A 15,775-nucleotide genomic window follows, 5' to 3' on the forward strand; every position below is an offset into this window, starting at 1 on the left:
CTGGGGCCCCGAGTTCAAGTCCAGACCTGGGGATCTATCTATCAGCGTGGAGTTCGGATGTTCTCCTCAGCTTTGTGTGGGTTTGCTCCAGGTGTTTTGGATCCCTTCCACAGTCCAAAGAGATGCTGGTACACTGTAGTCAAATGGCTGCTGGGAAAACTGGCCCTGCTGCGAGTGCGTGCGTATCTGTGTTTGTATCAGTGTGTTCCCTGTGATAAACTGGTGTCCCAGCACTGGTACCCTGCCTTGCTCCCACTGCTTGCTGGGACAGCGCTCTGGCTTCCCTGTGACCTTTAACTGGAAGAAGTGACTCGCAAATGGATGGGTGTATAGCTACTCAGCCAACACAGCTTATCACTGTATGCTTTATACTTCATTAAAACATTCAAACGATGAATAAATTACCACACACCTAGCATGCCCTGAAATTTCAAATCCTGATTCAATAGGATGACACTATGTAGTTTCAACTCCAGTGTGCAAGCGTCACGTGCGTGACATTCACGTGGCACTAACACACAACTGCAAGCTGAGAATCTTAAGCTGTTCAAATCATAGCCAAAGCATGGCCATAACCCTGGTCTGTCACAACGAACCTCTGTGGATACAGGATTTCCAATATCGCTCATCAGTACCAATATGGTGGTCACATCTGAAACAATTGCCTGACTGCATGTCAAAGAGTGAAATAAACAACCAACAATGGCACACAGAGCTCCCCCCAACCCTGCCCTTTCCCTCCACAGCGCGAACGCACAACCAAACAGCAGTGAAAGAGGGTTTGTGAAAGAACAAGGCCTGCCTTGATCCAAGCTACCTTACTATTTTCTAGCCCAGCCGCCTTGTGCTATTAAAGCTGCCCAGAGCTGCAGCCACCACTGCAGGGCTCGATCAGTGGAGCAATTACATGCCCTGATGACTTCCGTCTGCGATCAAAGCAGGGGCTGGATAAACCAGACGCTGTCTGCCTCAGCCCTTTTGTCCACGCTGCCATTCCAAAAGCTGCGTCTTGCGGCATGTAGCATGTAAAACGGTACCGTACTTTTCAAAAGAGACAGAGGGGAGACATTTGTGCAGAAGCACCCCTGCTGTTAATCTGGCTACAAAGGAAAGACTTCATGACTCACTGTCGTAACAAAGTAATGTTTGTTAAGAGCCCTACATGTCTATGGGAACTGGCTGTACTGTATGTTTAAGCGGATGTTTATACTGCTCAGATAGGAATGACGGTGGTTCTCCATTCTGTAATCCCATTAATACACCTTCCCATGGTTGGTATGATGGGTCTTCCCAGCCAAACTGCGATGAAGCTTTGATGCTTTTAGCAGGCACATTCTAACAAAACACTGGCTGTCTGAAATCACACTTGTAACTCTACTACCTGGCCTAAAAGACAAAATCACTTTTCTCCAGGCTTATTTGTGATCCAAGCTTTCATTCACTATATAAGGATTTTGAAACATATAAAAAGGGATGTGCCATACATAACTGTATTTTAATAAGAAGTTCAAGTAGGTGGCTGCGTCAGCATGCGCACACTGCAAAGGAACAAGTAAAGGTTTATTCTATGCTGAAAAAAGAAGAAAAGAAACACAACGTTTCGGCTGTGGAGCCTTCTGCAGGTGACACCCACACCCAAATGTTGTGTTTCTTTTCTTCTCTTTTCAGCAGGGAATAAACCTGCATTTTAATAATACAGTTGGAGATAACAGTACATCCTGTCCCTGAATCAAGTTTATTTGCTATATTTTTAGTACATGATATACACTAAACACTAATTTAATATATTAAACACTATTTTTATATTTCAATTATTTCTTAAGACTTATGTTTCACTTAAAATTCCTCAAACGGTACTCGGGTCATATTAAAATTTGTCTATTGCACCCTCACTAAACCTCACTAAACCCAGAAAATAAATTGCATACCTGAAGATATCATCTGCAATCGAGTCTTCTTTTTCATACTGGCTTTTTGCCTGTAATTTGATTGAAAAAATAAGATTTACTTTCCACAGTTTTCTTTAGAATTGCACAGATTTTCCATTGATCCATCATGAAAAAGGCACATACCACACCCTCCTGCCTGAACCATTCTTCTAGTTCGGAGTTCTTTGTCTGATGAGGTACGAGGTCTGACCCCCCAATAATTTTGGGAAGGCCTGCAGTTCCAGGAAAAGCCACCTGAAGGGCATTGCAACAACAAAGACTGAGTTAGGAACCAAGAAAGGTCACAAGACACAAGATAAAGTGTTATTGCTAAGCAGTATGCAAACATGTGAGTGTATCGATGATAGCAATTTCCTGCTTGTTACCTTCATAATATTGCAGGTAAGTAATGCTTTCTTTATGCATGGTTTAGCAAAAGCTATAACTATCTTTATTTTGGCTTGCATGCCACTCAATGCATAGCAAGTCCAAAGAGTTCTGTTTGACTGTCTTGTGGTCTACAGTGGTAGAAAACGGAGGCAAGGCTACCATGAAAGAGCTTTCAGAGTACGGCATATGAGCCATCTAGTCCAATGGGTCTTCTTGTTAAAATGTGACAGCATGAAAGCACATTAGTTTGGTCCTTTCCTTGCTGCCCTGCATTGTGAAACTGCACACCTTGGACCCCTGCTCAAATTACAATGTCATCCATCGCCTCTTGAGCTATCATATACTTTACTTGGCAACAGAACCCATTAAACTGCAAACAAATAAAAAGGGTGTTTTAATGAGAGTGTTTATCAAATTTAATAACAACTGTCTTCCATAATCTTTTACTGGCCAGTATGTTTCTCAGCTTGTTAAGGTGTGAATGGCATACTATGAATTGTTTAATAATGGATTACAACCATGACTAACCTTTCTGAACTTCTTAAAGTTCTTTCCGTTCACATTGCTTGACTGTGGCAGGTCTGCAGTTGCTCTTGTCGGTCTGATGACGAGAAGGGACTTAAACTCAGTCACAATGAGGTTGCGTGGAAAGTCCTGAGTCTCTTCACTTTTAATTACTCTAGATTCCTGGAGCACAGAACAGTGCAGTATTAGAAACTATACCACTCTATAACACCGATATCATCACCAATATGTCTTGAAGCAAATCCAAGATTTTGAACCCTGCTGGAACTGCTGCTTACATCAGTTTGTTTCTTTAGAGTGGAGATCTTGTATTTGATGTCCCTTTCCTGCTCCACTGGTTCCTGGGAAACTGGCTTCAAGACCTTAGAGAGAAATGGAACTGCGTGCATAAACAATGCTGACTTGAAATATGTTTGTACAAAACTCATCCTTCCAATCTCCTGGCCTCAAGTGGTGACCAATATAGAGATGGCTTAAACAAATATTTAAATGCCTGAGCTCAAACAAAACTGAACAGCAGAATAAAAGGCGAAGGATTTACAGTATAATTGTAATGTCCAATGTTGGACTTAATCTAAACTTTTCAGAAATGGAAAGAGCAGAGAAAAAATGCTTACCTCCGACTTATTGTTGTTTTCTTCAACACTTAATTCTTCCTGCTTGACTTTTATTGCAGGCTCTAGTTTTTGTTTCTTGCTGGCATTCACTGAGAAATCTTGGCCCTCATCCATGGGTTCGGACATGATCGACGCCAACTCTTCCATCTCTGCTTCTGAAATAACAGCATCGGATCCAGCACAATCAGGGGTCATGTCTTTCCTCTTTCTAGATGTTGACTTCTGGTTGGCATCGCCAGATCCGCGGGCCAGCTCAGAGTCCTTGGACGTTCCCGCACCACAATCTGTCATGACCTGGGTCTCCTCCGCTGATTGGCGCTTCGTGAGGAAGGATTCAGACGGCGCCGGACTCGGCGGGTGCTTTTTTACAGGGTCACTCCGCTGAGGGATAGAGGATCCTGATGCTTTGTGCTCTGCACCAGTCAGCCTGACTTGTTTGGCTTGAGGCAAGCCTGGGGTCGGATCATTGTCGCGATCCCTACACAAGAACACAAATCAGATTCAGGGGATGGTGCCAGAAGTGTCCTCTTATTTGGTGATCCAACCTTAAATGAAAAGGTCTGCTGGCATCTTACTGGCAGCAGGTTGTGCAAATTGCTTTCAGCTATCTGCTTTGTGGTCTTCTTTTTACAGCAACTGTGCTTTACCAGGCTGATCCCAAATTTTAAAATAATTAAAAATTTGGAGTTTAGACAAGAACACACAGTGGGGCTATTCATAAAACTGTTTTATCATGGAAATAATGTCTTTTAATCTTGCTGCTCTTCAAAAACAGGGCTTACTGGTATAATAGCTGCTTTATCATGACGGAGGGCAATACTGTCAAAACACCCCCTTAACTCCATTTGCATATACTGAAAGTGATTCATTAAAAAATCTGATGACATTGGCTTTGGCTTTTAATGATGTGGGGAAATTAACACATATTCAACCGCTGCTGGTAACAGTACAGGCTTGTCAATGGGAAAAAGTTAAACTTGTTTTATTCAATTTTTTGCATTATTGATGTGTCAGTGTCTGATTTGTCATGTGGGTACTATACTAATTAAATTAAAAATTGTAATTTCAGACAAAACCGTAGGTACAAGTCAATGGAATGAGATGAGGCTGTTGTCAGGAACAAGAGGATTGATTAAATCTTCAACCTTGACCCTTTTGGTCCAAATCTTTAAATGTCAAAGTGATTATGTCTCCATTTGGAATCATGACTCAAGATAAAGGCTTCAGTTCAACAGAGAAAACGGAGAAAACAACCTTAAGTCTTTGTCAGAATCTGAACAGAGAAACAACGAGCAAAGATTAGTGGGATCTGTACAGTTACCGAGCTCGAAAAACCATCCTATACTCCCCTGCTACATTTTGGGGTGAGCGTGATGTCAATTTTTACAGGACAACATGTTTTCATTGCTTTCAGCGATGGCATTTGCCACCAAAGACTCTGCTGTTGCTATCGATTCGGTTACCTTTGATAATGAATCTCAAGTGTGCCGGATTTCAAGAGCACTATTTCCAACGCTTATTGTGGCAGTCAATGACCCAGTTTATTAGTGGCGGTACCCAGGGTGTGTGGGTGAACTGGAATCAGTGGTCCCTGTTCATCTCCAAATGTGGTTCCAAGACCAAAATATGTACATAGGGTGTTTTTAATTTTACCTGTCTGCTCTGACAATTAATTGGCACTTTTTTTAATAAGATACTGATGTGCAATCTTTCTTTCGTACCATGTCCTCACAGAAATGGAAGTTTTGGGAGAAAATTCCAATGGATTAAAAAAAAATATGAAATTTTAGCATGTGGTTCAGAAATACTAATTTAATTTTTTCTGACACAATAAAGCACCAGTATAACAGAGAAGCATCTCTGCTTCGATGTTATGGAACGGTCATGGGCAGGGTGTGTCACTGCGTTATTATCACTTGCTGCTGAGTAATTATGATATTTTTCATAAATGGCTATTTTTACTTGTGTATGCCATAAACAAAATGCAGAGATACCTGTAATCTTCTATTCCGTTATGTCCCAACAGTGCACAATTATAATTATGGATACCAAAACCATCACGTTTTTCAGATAATAATGTTGTCTTAAGAATCTTCTTTATGCCCTAGCATTATACCGTGGGAGGATTAGACAAGCTAAAAATTAAAAACAGCCGAGAAGGTAAACAAAGGAAGCTCTAGCTACCCGGGGTCACCTCATCACCCGACCGGAGAATTTATGCCGTTTCCTTTCTGTAGTACTGACTGGAATTCCACAAGGCGTAACCACAGTGCACATTACTGTCAGCTCGGTCATCCGATCTGCACACTTTCACCTGCGTGATAACTTCCAGGGAGACTGCCATCACTCTTAACACACCAGGAGGGCACAAACGCTGCATAATTCATCCCGACGGCAATTTCATAAATCGGGTAAAAACAAAACTGTTCCTGCGTTTTAGAGGGAATAACGTCTTGTTTCCAACTCGGTTGACCTTAAAAGCAAACCAGCAAATAAGCATTTCTTAAATCTCAAATTAAAGTGCATTTGTAAAATACATTTTTTCCCACAGCGAATAGGTAACCTTATACAGTAAATCTAAATTCATCATGGGCACCTCTGTACTTGCCGTTAGTAGTATTTAAGCAGATCTTACCTCTTCTTACTCAGGGTTAGGGGCCTGGCCTGCGACTGTGAAGAATCGGCTCTGCTCCCGCTGGCCGAAGGAGTCTTGTTTGCGGTCAGGTGATTATAGACTGTGGCTCTGGACGGATCGGGGGGATACCTGGCCTGACCCCCCTCATTCTCCCAGTCCGCCAGCACAGACTCTGCAACAGTGCAAGTGCCCGAGGCCTCCTTCACCGCAGCACGTTCCCACGACGACCTCTCGCCCCTCTGCTGCTTCTCCGGCGTCTCCGTCACCAGGCCTTCGCCACTTGTGTCCATTCTGCAAACGCACCAGACATGTTATTCCCGAATTCTGGAACCCCTGTGACCACTGTGAAGATGGAACAGGAATCGTCGTGTTTGGAACTTAAGTACAAAACAATTCAAACATAAATACTGTCGTTACACACACCGAAAAAACATCCTCAGGCCGTGTCGTGAATGACTTCAATACAGCTAAAGCTAATCAACTCAGCCTTTACTTTACAATGGAGCCACATTTAAAAAGGAACATGTAAAAAAGGAAGTGCACTCCGCCGAGGAATATCTCAGTAGGGGCACAAGACGCTCTGCCACATAAAACGACACCATGTCACCTTCACCAGGAGGTGGACGACGCGAAGGCACAGCAGCGTGACCTGCCCCGTGCCGGCGGGGTGGAGCTCAGCGGGTGTGGATGCAGCAGTGGGGTACCTGGCACACGTTTGAGAGGGCCCGGTGTCCTGAGCGTAGGCCGTGATGTTCAACGTGCCGGCAGACATGACGGTCTCGTCCACCGCCACGCTCTGAGTCGCACTGGGAAGGGCTGGTTTCACCGTAACGGCGGCTTCTATAAATAAAAAGAAAAAAAAGAGTTAGACACTGAAATGAAACACATTTGACTAGTAAATGTCCTGAGCAAAGGAAAGGATTAAGTGATTTTAATATGGAATTAACTCTAACTACCCCTTATCTCAAAGCACTGCACAGGTTCTGAGGTCGTAACCAGTCAGTGTGCATGGCGATTGTCATGTGTATGAAGCAGACGGGGACAAAACTCACCACCAAAGCTCACTTAAAAACCAGTTAAAAATGAAACGCAATAAGGGGGCTCGGACTAAAACATGCAATAAAACTGATTACATTGTCCTTTTTTCTATTCCCATTTATCCAGCTGCATCTTTACATTTAAGGTATTTGTCATCAGAACCCAAAACAAACCCACCTGAACTGATCCTGGATGCTGGATTGCAGTACATGTTTGTGGCGACATAGACGGCAGCAAGTCCAATCTCTGCCTCAGAAATGAACCGAAGTCCATTCCTAACCCAGAAATAAAAATACAAAACGCTATCAACCCAAGGACAAGAACAACAGAGGAAAAGACACTTCACAGCTCAAGCCACATTGTCACTTACTGCTTTCAAATGATTCATGGGAGATAAAGTTTCACACAGTGCTTCTTCCAATAATTAAAAAACTATTATGAAGCACGGATGTGTGCCCTTAACACTCCCACATAATCAAGCCATACTGATAATAGGTATAAATAGGTATAATTACAGTCGTTTCAGAAGCAGTTTGGATTTATCACAGCACTAATTAGCATTGGCACTCTTTCTTAGTTGCCCCTTTCAAAATAAGCAATGTCACAGTAATGCTTCATTACTTCAGAAATGAAGCAACACTGCAATCGAATGATTTTAATGAATAGCATGCTTTGTTCTGGCAGTAAACTAAAGCTGTAAAATAAAAGTGAGCTTTGTCCGTTTAGATGAGGCAGAAAGGACAGGAGGTCTCTGCTTTCTTTTTAAACGTTCTGCAGTACTGCCTTTTCTTTACTCATAACTGCCCGGTGAAAGGGTGCCACAAGGTATCCTGTACCTCTGCAGAATACGTGCAATAGAATCCATCCACTTCTTTGCAGATGGGGACTCCTCCACCTGAGAGTTTGCCTCCCCCACTTCAATAACACAAGTTCCCGCTGAGGCCAGCAGAGGCAAGGGCACGGCTCCCTCCTCAAGCAGTCTGGCCTGGCCTCCCCCAAAGGCCACAGCAGAACCGAGCCTCTTGTGCTGAGGAAACATCAGAAAGGACCACTGGTTAGATGTGTGCATGTAGAGCTTTGGACTGACCGAGTATGTAACCTGGTCATCAAGTATAACATACTCGGCTCTTCATATGCCGGCACTTAAGTGAAATTATAATAGTGTAAGGGTATTGTTGATGCGAGATGTAAAATTCACAGCATTCCCAGAAAAATTACTCATACCTACTCTGAGCGTTTGAAGTGAGTTTAAGTACATTTCAACAAATGACATAGCCGTGTGAAGATACACATGAAAACCTCCAATGATAACAAGACCACATTAGGATATTATTAATTATTATCATTACCACAACCTTCAACAACAATTAAGAAAAGCAACGCTTTCATTAAAAGTGACTTAGAATTGTAACTCATTGTAATCTGGGTATTTTACTGAAGCAATCGGAGTAAATTACATTTCTCAAGGATATAACAGCTTCTCCCCACACCTGGGATTTGAATTCAGAATCTTCCAGTGTTGAGTACAGAGTCCTAACCACTTCGTCACACTTTTGCGTAATACCTGAAGATGGCCCAAGATCTCATGCACGAAATCAGGCGTTCTTTAACTGATCTACTTCACCGATAAAACCAAGCAAGCCAATGACTGCTTGAAAAATGTTGCTCGCAGGAAGACTCTGTACAGGCTCTGTTACTCTGACACCTCACAACATTTTGCAGATTGAAACCAAAACACATTCTAGCTGTGAAAGTGTGGTAGAAAGACAACATGTCAATGTAGACATTAAAAGGTGTGCCTCTGAAATATCTACATTCATGCAGAAAACCTCTTGGTATTGAATGGGTTATCGTTTAGGCGTCTGGAACAACCTATCCAACAATGTTATCGAGAAGACGATACTCTGGCTTCTTTCGAGAAATGGTTGAGATGAGGTTGCTCCTAGCAACAAACGGGCTTAGTGGGCTAAATGACCTCTTCTCATTTGAAACCATATGCCCATATGTTGATGCGCCACTTTTAAAGTTTCCATGTACATTCGTAGCACCCTTCTGGCACATTCAGTGTGATTATGCAGCACAAGCACTAAACAAAGCAAGACGAAGGATGAGCACAGCACTTGCATACTCCCCAAGAATGGAAATGATTTGCGACAAGAGAACTGAGTGCATTCGGGAAGTTTCATTGTGAAACCAGGAGAATTCAGGTCCATGGGAGAACGCAAGTTAGCTAGAAAAATAAGTTTAGAACCAGATTCAGAGAAATTTGGGGTCCACTGAATTTTTCTGGCACGAAACAAACCAAATATGAACTGAAAAAGTTTATTTGCTTCTTTTGGTAACTTAGTGTACTTGGAATTTTCATGAGCCTGGAATTAATAACTGCTAGTTTGTAGCTCAACGCTAATCAAAAATAAACATTTTAGTAATTTAAGACGAGTAGATAATAAAAATTAATGGAACATGGAAATATATAATTTATTGAAATGTACTTATTAAAGGGCATGTAAGGCAAAGAATTTCATAAACTTCAGAGCGCAATGCCATGAAAAGACAACTCATTTAGCAAACAGATTCTAAACCCGACTTTATGAGTTTATGGGTATGATAATAACCTTGGGTTATTTGCAGAGTTAAAGCAGGCGTAAAAAACAATGCTGCATCTTCAGCAGATAGTTACGTTTATAAATACATTTAAAAACATTTAAAACAAAGGGGGAAATGTAACCCACAGCTAGAGATTCTGCTGCTTATGTTTGTGTTGGCGAGCCTTTAGTGATGTCAGGGATGCAGGAGATGGCCGATTCTATTCCTGCTGTGTCTCCTGCAGTCAAGAGGCTGGGAGGATGTGATTCTCCTGAACCACATCAAAATGGCCACTCTCTTGGTGCACTCAATAGAATACAAAAGTGTAGCCTGGGAAGGCTAAGTTGCCAGCAGTGAGCTCGTGGACTGCTGTCCTAAGGGCAGATTAAACTGGTGTCGAAGCCAGACACTTCGTACCGGTTCAACAGGTCCGGTGCCAAATATCCAGTGACCAAAGCAGTGAAGATGGAAAGCCTGGAATGTAAGTTTACTGAGCTCCCTGCAAATTAAAATCTAAATCACGCATTTGTCAGAGGAAAGTGAATGCAAACCTCCCGTCAGATGTTTTGAAGAATCTATTCTTTCCCACTTTTTTCCCCCCAACAATACCATTATTCTTTGCAGTATGCCTTCATTGAGCCATGCATATAAGTGAGATCAGATATAGGTGTTTCACCTTGCTTTTCTGGTGTGTGCACAAGCTACTTTTCTTTAAGTCTGACCTGTAGTTTCATGTAGCTCGTTTTTTGTATTTTTTTGGAGGGTGGTGTCAGCGATGTTTATTCAAAATCAACACCTGACCCCATCTTAAGTATTTGAATACTGTTTTGATACTCTTATGAGTTTTCATGTGTTCAGAGATTTTCCAGACCTAGCAGTTTCCCTATATTTCACTATTGCAAAGGGGACATCACTGGTATATTGGTTCTGTTTCATGACGGTACAAGAGTCACGGGTTCGAGAAGTGGAGGTGACGGGTAGAGAGGGCCCCCTCTTTTGCTGCCATTTTTTTTGGGGAAATTTTTTCTATACACTTACCTGCTTGACATTTAAGAATACAAAGATTTTGTCCTGGAACAGAGTTTTACGTTTTGGCCTTGCACTGAGATCCAGCTCTTCTGGGCTTATGCTGGGCTCTTCAATAGGGGGGTAAAAACTGCAACACACAAAGCATTGGACTGGCGTCACTTTCTTGTACATAATGGATTGGACAGTACACAGTCTGACAAACCATGCACATGTTTTACCACGGCCAGAGAAAACACCAAATTTGCAACAAGGCCAATCAAAGACAAGCACAAATGTCCTGACTTTACTTAGAAATAACGGTTCTATACAACTTCCATAAGACAGTACCAGTGTTGCTTCACCATACAAGAAAATAATCTGAAACCTCACAAACTCGCCATGAAGTCACACTGAGGATTGACTATGTATGTCATTAGACCGCATCACAAAAAGAGAATTAGTCATTCCTAAATAGTTTCTAAATGATAGACAGCCATAGCCAACCAGAAACCTATGACACCATTTCTGAGTATGTTGCCATTTAAAAGCAAGACAACATGATAGCCACAGTTTTACATAAAGCAAGGTACCGGAGATTAAATTCTACAATACAACAGACTGACCTGGACAAGAGGGACCTGTGATCAAAGTCAGAGTATAGCAGGTTACAGGCTCCTTCACATCCTCAGTTTGGCCATATACACATGATAAACTTGCTAGTTGCTATTTCTGACTAAACAGTGCTTACAAGTTCATCAGCTGTGAGCATGTTTTCCTTTTGAGGAGGTTCTATTGGTTACATTCCGGGCGACACACCTAAATGAGGGCAGTTGTGAAATTCAGAAACTGGCACAGAGTTTCTATCAATTACAAACCCCATTTATGGCCTTTTAAGAGCTGAAGTAAATTTACAGATATGTATTAAAAAGAAATAAATGAGACAAATTCAGCTGGATCACAAATCAGAAGAAACAGTTTTCCTCCAGGACCAGGGTTAGTAACCCTTTTCAAAAAATGTTTTATATGTGTATTTTTGGCTGACTTATGCCCAAAATAAAAAAAAAATTGACTTTTCCAACATTTTTAAAAGCAAGCCAATTTTTATAACCTGCTATAGACAATTAATCGCATTCAATTGATTATATTTAAACTCCCTTAGAGCTAAACACTCTACGCAAATGACAAAAAAACAAGACAAAATGTCCACGTCCGGTGCAGGTAAAGTAACGAGAGATAGCAAGGTTGCTTACCCTGCAGGTTCAGGTGGCTGCTGCCTGAGCTGGACTGCTTTCCTGAGCTCGCGGAAATACTCAGGCGTCACGATCGGTCGGCAACAAAGCAACGCACAGATTGTCTGAAGGAATGAAACCACATTAACAAGGTGCACCAGCAACCCTCGACACAACAGACAGACTCGCATCTACCAGCATTCTGCATTGAGCTCTTTCTCCAACAGTGTTCAATTAGTAGAGAGTTCTCTTTATCTGTGGTTTCAGAGCATAAGAAACACTCAGGCCACAGTCTTGTCGTGTGACTGAAAAACAATCATTCTCTTTACTCAGCATTTCGTTAAAGTTCTTTATTTGTGCAGCACATACACAGGGTCTTTCATCATGGGCTAAAATGAATTGAATACCTTCATATTCAGATAAAACTCTAGCATAGTTAACTATTTGTAACACAGCAAGTGAAGCCCTTCAGCAAACAATAAAGGCGCCTGCAAACCAGTTCTTCCTGACCTTGATGGTGACTTTAACAGAGGGCATGACCAGATGAGTGCACTCCTGTGACCAGCTGTGGACCACACGACCTCCAAGCAGCTGTACAGACTGACTCAGAGCTGCCTTCCCCTCACTGTCCAAACAAGACGAGCAGACGACCATGGGTTCATTCTCCACTCTGAGCACAGGGGAAGAAAGAGCATTAGGAAGGACATGCAACACTCAAACCAAGGCTCTGGGTTGAGTCACTGACTTCTGAGGCCCCGTTCTGAGTACTGACAACAACAGGGGTCTCCAGTCCTGGTCCTAGAGAGCTCCAATCCAGTCTTGTGGGACACCCAAATTGACACCCAAACAGGTGGTTTATTTAAGCAAGTAATGTACCGAGTTAGGGAAACCGGTCTTTGAAGCTAAACGGTATTCAGGTTTTTCTTCCAAATGATCTCTAAAGTACAAAATCTAACAACAGATTGTTTAACAGATCAAAGCAGAAAGTTAAAGGGGATGAAATCTTCAGAAATTGATGATTTACCTCCTGGACTGGAGCTCTCCAAGAGCAGAGCTGGCTGGGCTGCAGAGTTCACCTACAGACTGTACTTCAGCTAGACAATAGACAGAAGCCCTTTCTGCTGGTCACATTTCTATCATCCCACTTGCAAAGACTTGCTCTGCACAGAAAGGCATGCACAAATGGAGCGACGACTAGATTATTTTGAGTGGGACTTTTGGTATACATAAAACAATGAAAAGAATAATTAGCATTCCATCTGTACCACTTAGGAAGCACTATTTATAAAACAGGATGCAATCTCATTTGCATGCACTATGTAAAAAGGAGCACATCTAACAGGAAAACAGCTCACTTGAACTTGCTGTGGAAGACTCCGAATGTCACTCTGTCTCCAGGCTGTAAAACCTTTGGTGTGTCACATGATAGGCGCTCATCATTCACATATGTGCCATATTTAGAAGTATCCTTTACAGTTAATGTGGGTAATGTAAACGACTGACTCTAAGAAGAAAAAAAAACAACATTTATTATGAGCCCTTGAATAAATTATTGCCTTTTATCTCATTGCCAAAGTCACTGTATTTTCTTCTGAAGAAAAACAAATAATAAATAAATAAGTTCATATTACCGATAAACGTTACGCATCGAACTATAACCCAGTGTTAACAGAATTAAGGACAAATATAAAAACAGCGACACCTAGTGTACAAAGTGTATCGTAGACCGATAGACACCAGTAGCTGTTCATGTATCTAGATGAGATATCACTTTATGAGATCACTTTATTGGCCATATACAATTTCTTGTATTAGGAATTGTATCTTTTTTCACATCCACAGTGCCTTGCAAAAGTGTTTCTTTCCTCCTTATGGCGTCCTGTTTTTTTAAACAAACTATTCAAAACTGGAAACGTTAAAACGTAAGACATCTAACGGCAAGATAAGTAATGGTTTATGTCAGCAAAAGTAAACAAAAATTAAATATGTTAACTTCATAAGTATTCAGGCTCATGAGCTCATTGAACTCAAACACCTTTGGCTGCAATTACAGCCCGAGGTCTTTTCTTTGCACACTGGCTGGTTGTGATTCTAGTTGAAGCTCTCTCAAGTTGCTTGAGGATCACTTGTGGACAGCAGCTTTTCTCATCCTTAAGCCACTCCAGTATAGCTTTGGATCACTGTCCTACTGAAAGGTGAATTTTCAGCCTAGTTTTGTGTCTGTCACAGTCTGAAGCAGGTTTCCCTCACGTATTTGACCACACTGTGCTCTGTCCATTTTTCCTTCAATCCTAACAAGCGTTTCCCGTCCCTGCTGAGTTCCAGAAACAGAAACCGCACATAATAATGATTCCTTAATCCCAAGAAAAACACAAAACGCACATATACGAAACAAAATACAGGGCACAGACTGGGCTGGATCCAAATGTTTTCACTCTGTATCCTCTGGCAATGTGTAACCAAATCCCTGGTACACCACTGGTGAACTATGCCTCATACTGGGCCCTACATCACAAGTGGTAAAGTTAAGCACACAGCTTGGTGCATCAGCAGGAATGTGTAGACAAATCTTGAAAATGAGGAGGGCAGATTGTGATAGACATGGACTCAGCTATTCTGTGTCCAGAACAGGGCAGTGATGAGTGTCTATGGAAGGTAAACCTAGCACAACAATATTGCCCTACATCTAATTTCAAAAGTGCAAGGACTCTGTCTCTAGTAAAGATTACGCTGCATCTCTCACCACCTCAGATACACAATTAATCAAATTATCTGGGGCTACAATGTCATTCAGATTTTAAAGACTTACTTTTATTGCTTACCTGACTGGAGGTTGCACTGCTCACGGAGACAACTGCATGAAGCCGGCTGATGGACTGGTCATTCTGGAGTAATATGGGGCAGTTCTTGCGACCAACCACGTACTCCACACCAGGTAACAAGGAGTAGGACTGTCCTAGTAGATCAAAGTGTACATCGATTAGTGTACCATTGCACACTTGCAAAAGCAGTCACAACTGGACAGAAAACACGTGCACCGACGATTCTATTTGAATCAACAAGACACCGTTTTTAGTAAGTGCTTTGGTATGTTTTAGATGTATTGTCAGGTGAACCCTATCTTTTTTTACAATTAAGTAGTTCAAGTAGGTACCCATGCGTCAGCATGTGTAGGCTGCAAATGAACAGGTAACGGGTTTATTCCACGCTGAAAAGAAAGGAAACGCAACGTTTGACACCTGAAGAAGGCTCCACAGCCGAATGGCCGAAAAGTTGTGTTTCCTTTCTTTTCGGCATGGAATTAATCCGTTACCTGTTCCTCTCAATATAATGCTGTTAATGTCTAAACCGACGTATGTACATATTAAACTATATAACGGCATTGTTTCAATTGTATCCCTGCACCTTTCTATATAGACAATTGCCATTAAACGCGATAAACTAGAAAAGTTGCAAATCTGTCATATAAGAGTACATCAATTGTGTGGTACCTAATATCTTACCTCCATCTGCAGCTAAAGGTGCTAATATCCACATTTCTTGTAGTGTTTAAATGGGGATACCCGAATCAATTTGTCGATGCGCACTATGAAATGTTCTCATAAAGAAAAGGCTTCATATTTTAAGTTTCGCATCCTGAAGCGTGACACATTACTCCACCTCATCAATCCGCGACTTCCCTCGAATCCAATACAACCCGACTTCCGTCTTCCTGTTCTCCCGTCTGTAGTTTATTATTCAGCGTCGCCTACTGGACAAAACTATACCCTCGCACGACTCCGTGCCTTTTCAGCTCCGTTTACACTTCAGGGTTAATCA

At 41.9% G+C, this 15,775-nt stretch overlaps 1 protein-coding gene across 1 annotated transcript in view; it reads right to left on the reverse strand.

Moving 5' to 3' along the window:
* Positions 1-15,648, reverse strand: part of nbn (nibrin) — an 18,040-nt gene extending 2,392 nt beyond the window's left edge. Inside the window, exons 1-15 of the mRNA XM_088600648.1 lie at positions 15,460-15,648; positions 14,779-14,912; positions 13,312-13,460; positions 12,467-12,626; positions 11,978-12,081; positions 10,758-10,875; positions 7,970-8,160; positions 7,311-7,408; positions 6,800-6,935; positions 6,096-6,386; positions 3,461-3,938; positions 3,122-3,205; positions 2,847-3,005; positions 2,073-2,183; positions 1,929-1,978 (exon numbers count right to left, since the gene is read on the reverse strand). Of these exons, the coding sequence (XP_088456774.1) occupies positions 1,929-1,978; positions 2,073-2,183; positions 2,847-3,005; positions 3,122-3,205; positions 3,461-3,938; positions 6,096-6,386; positions 6,800-6,935; positions 7,311-7,408; positions 7,970-8,160; positions 10,758-10,875; positions 11,978-12,081; positions 12,467-12,626; positions 13,312-13,460; positions 14,779-14,912; positions 15,460-15,493 (2,297 nt within the window). The 5' untranslated portion in view covers positions 15,494-15,648. The remainder of the gene's footprint in view (positions 1-1,928; positions 1,979-2,072; positions 2,184-2,846; positions 3,006-3,121; positions 3,206-3,460; positions 3,939-6,095; positions 6,387-6,799; positions 6,936-7,310; positions 7,409-7,969; positions 8,161-10,757; positions 10,876-11,977; positions 12,082-12,466; positions 12,627-13,311; positions 13,461-14,778; positions 14,913-15,459) is intronic.
* Between the last annotated feature and the right edge of the window lie 127 nt (positions 15,649-15,775).

The sequence above is a fragment of the Lepisosteus platostomus genome, chromosome 12 (genome assembly GCF_059453375.1).
Source record: "Lepisosteus platostomus isolate fLepPlt1 chromosome 12, fLepPlt1.hap1, whole genome shotgun sequence".
NCBI classification, from domain to species: Eukaryota; Metazoa; Chordata; class Actinopteri; order Semionotiformes; family Lepisosteidae; genus Lepisosteus; species Lepisosteus platostomus.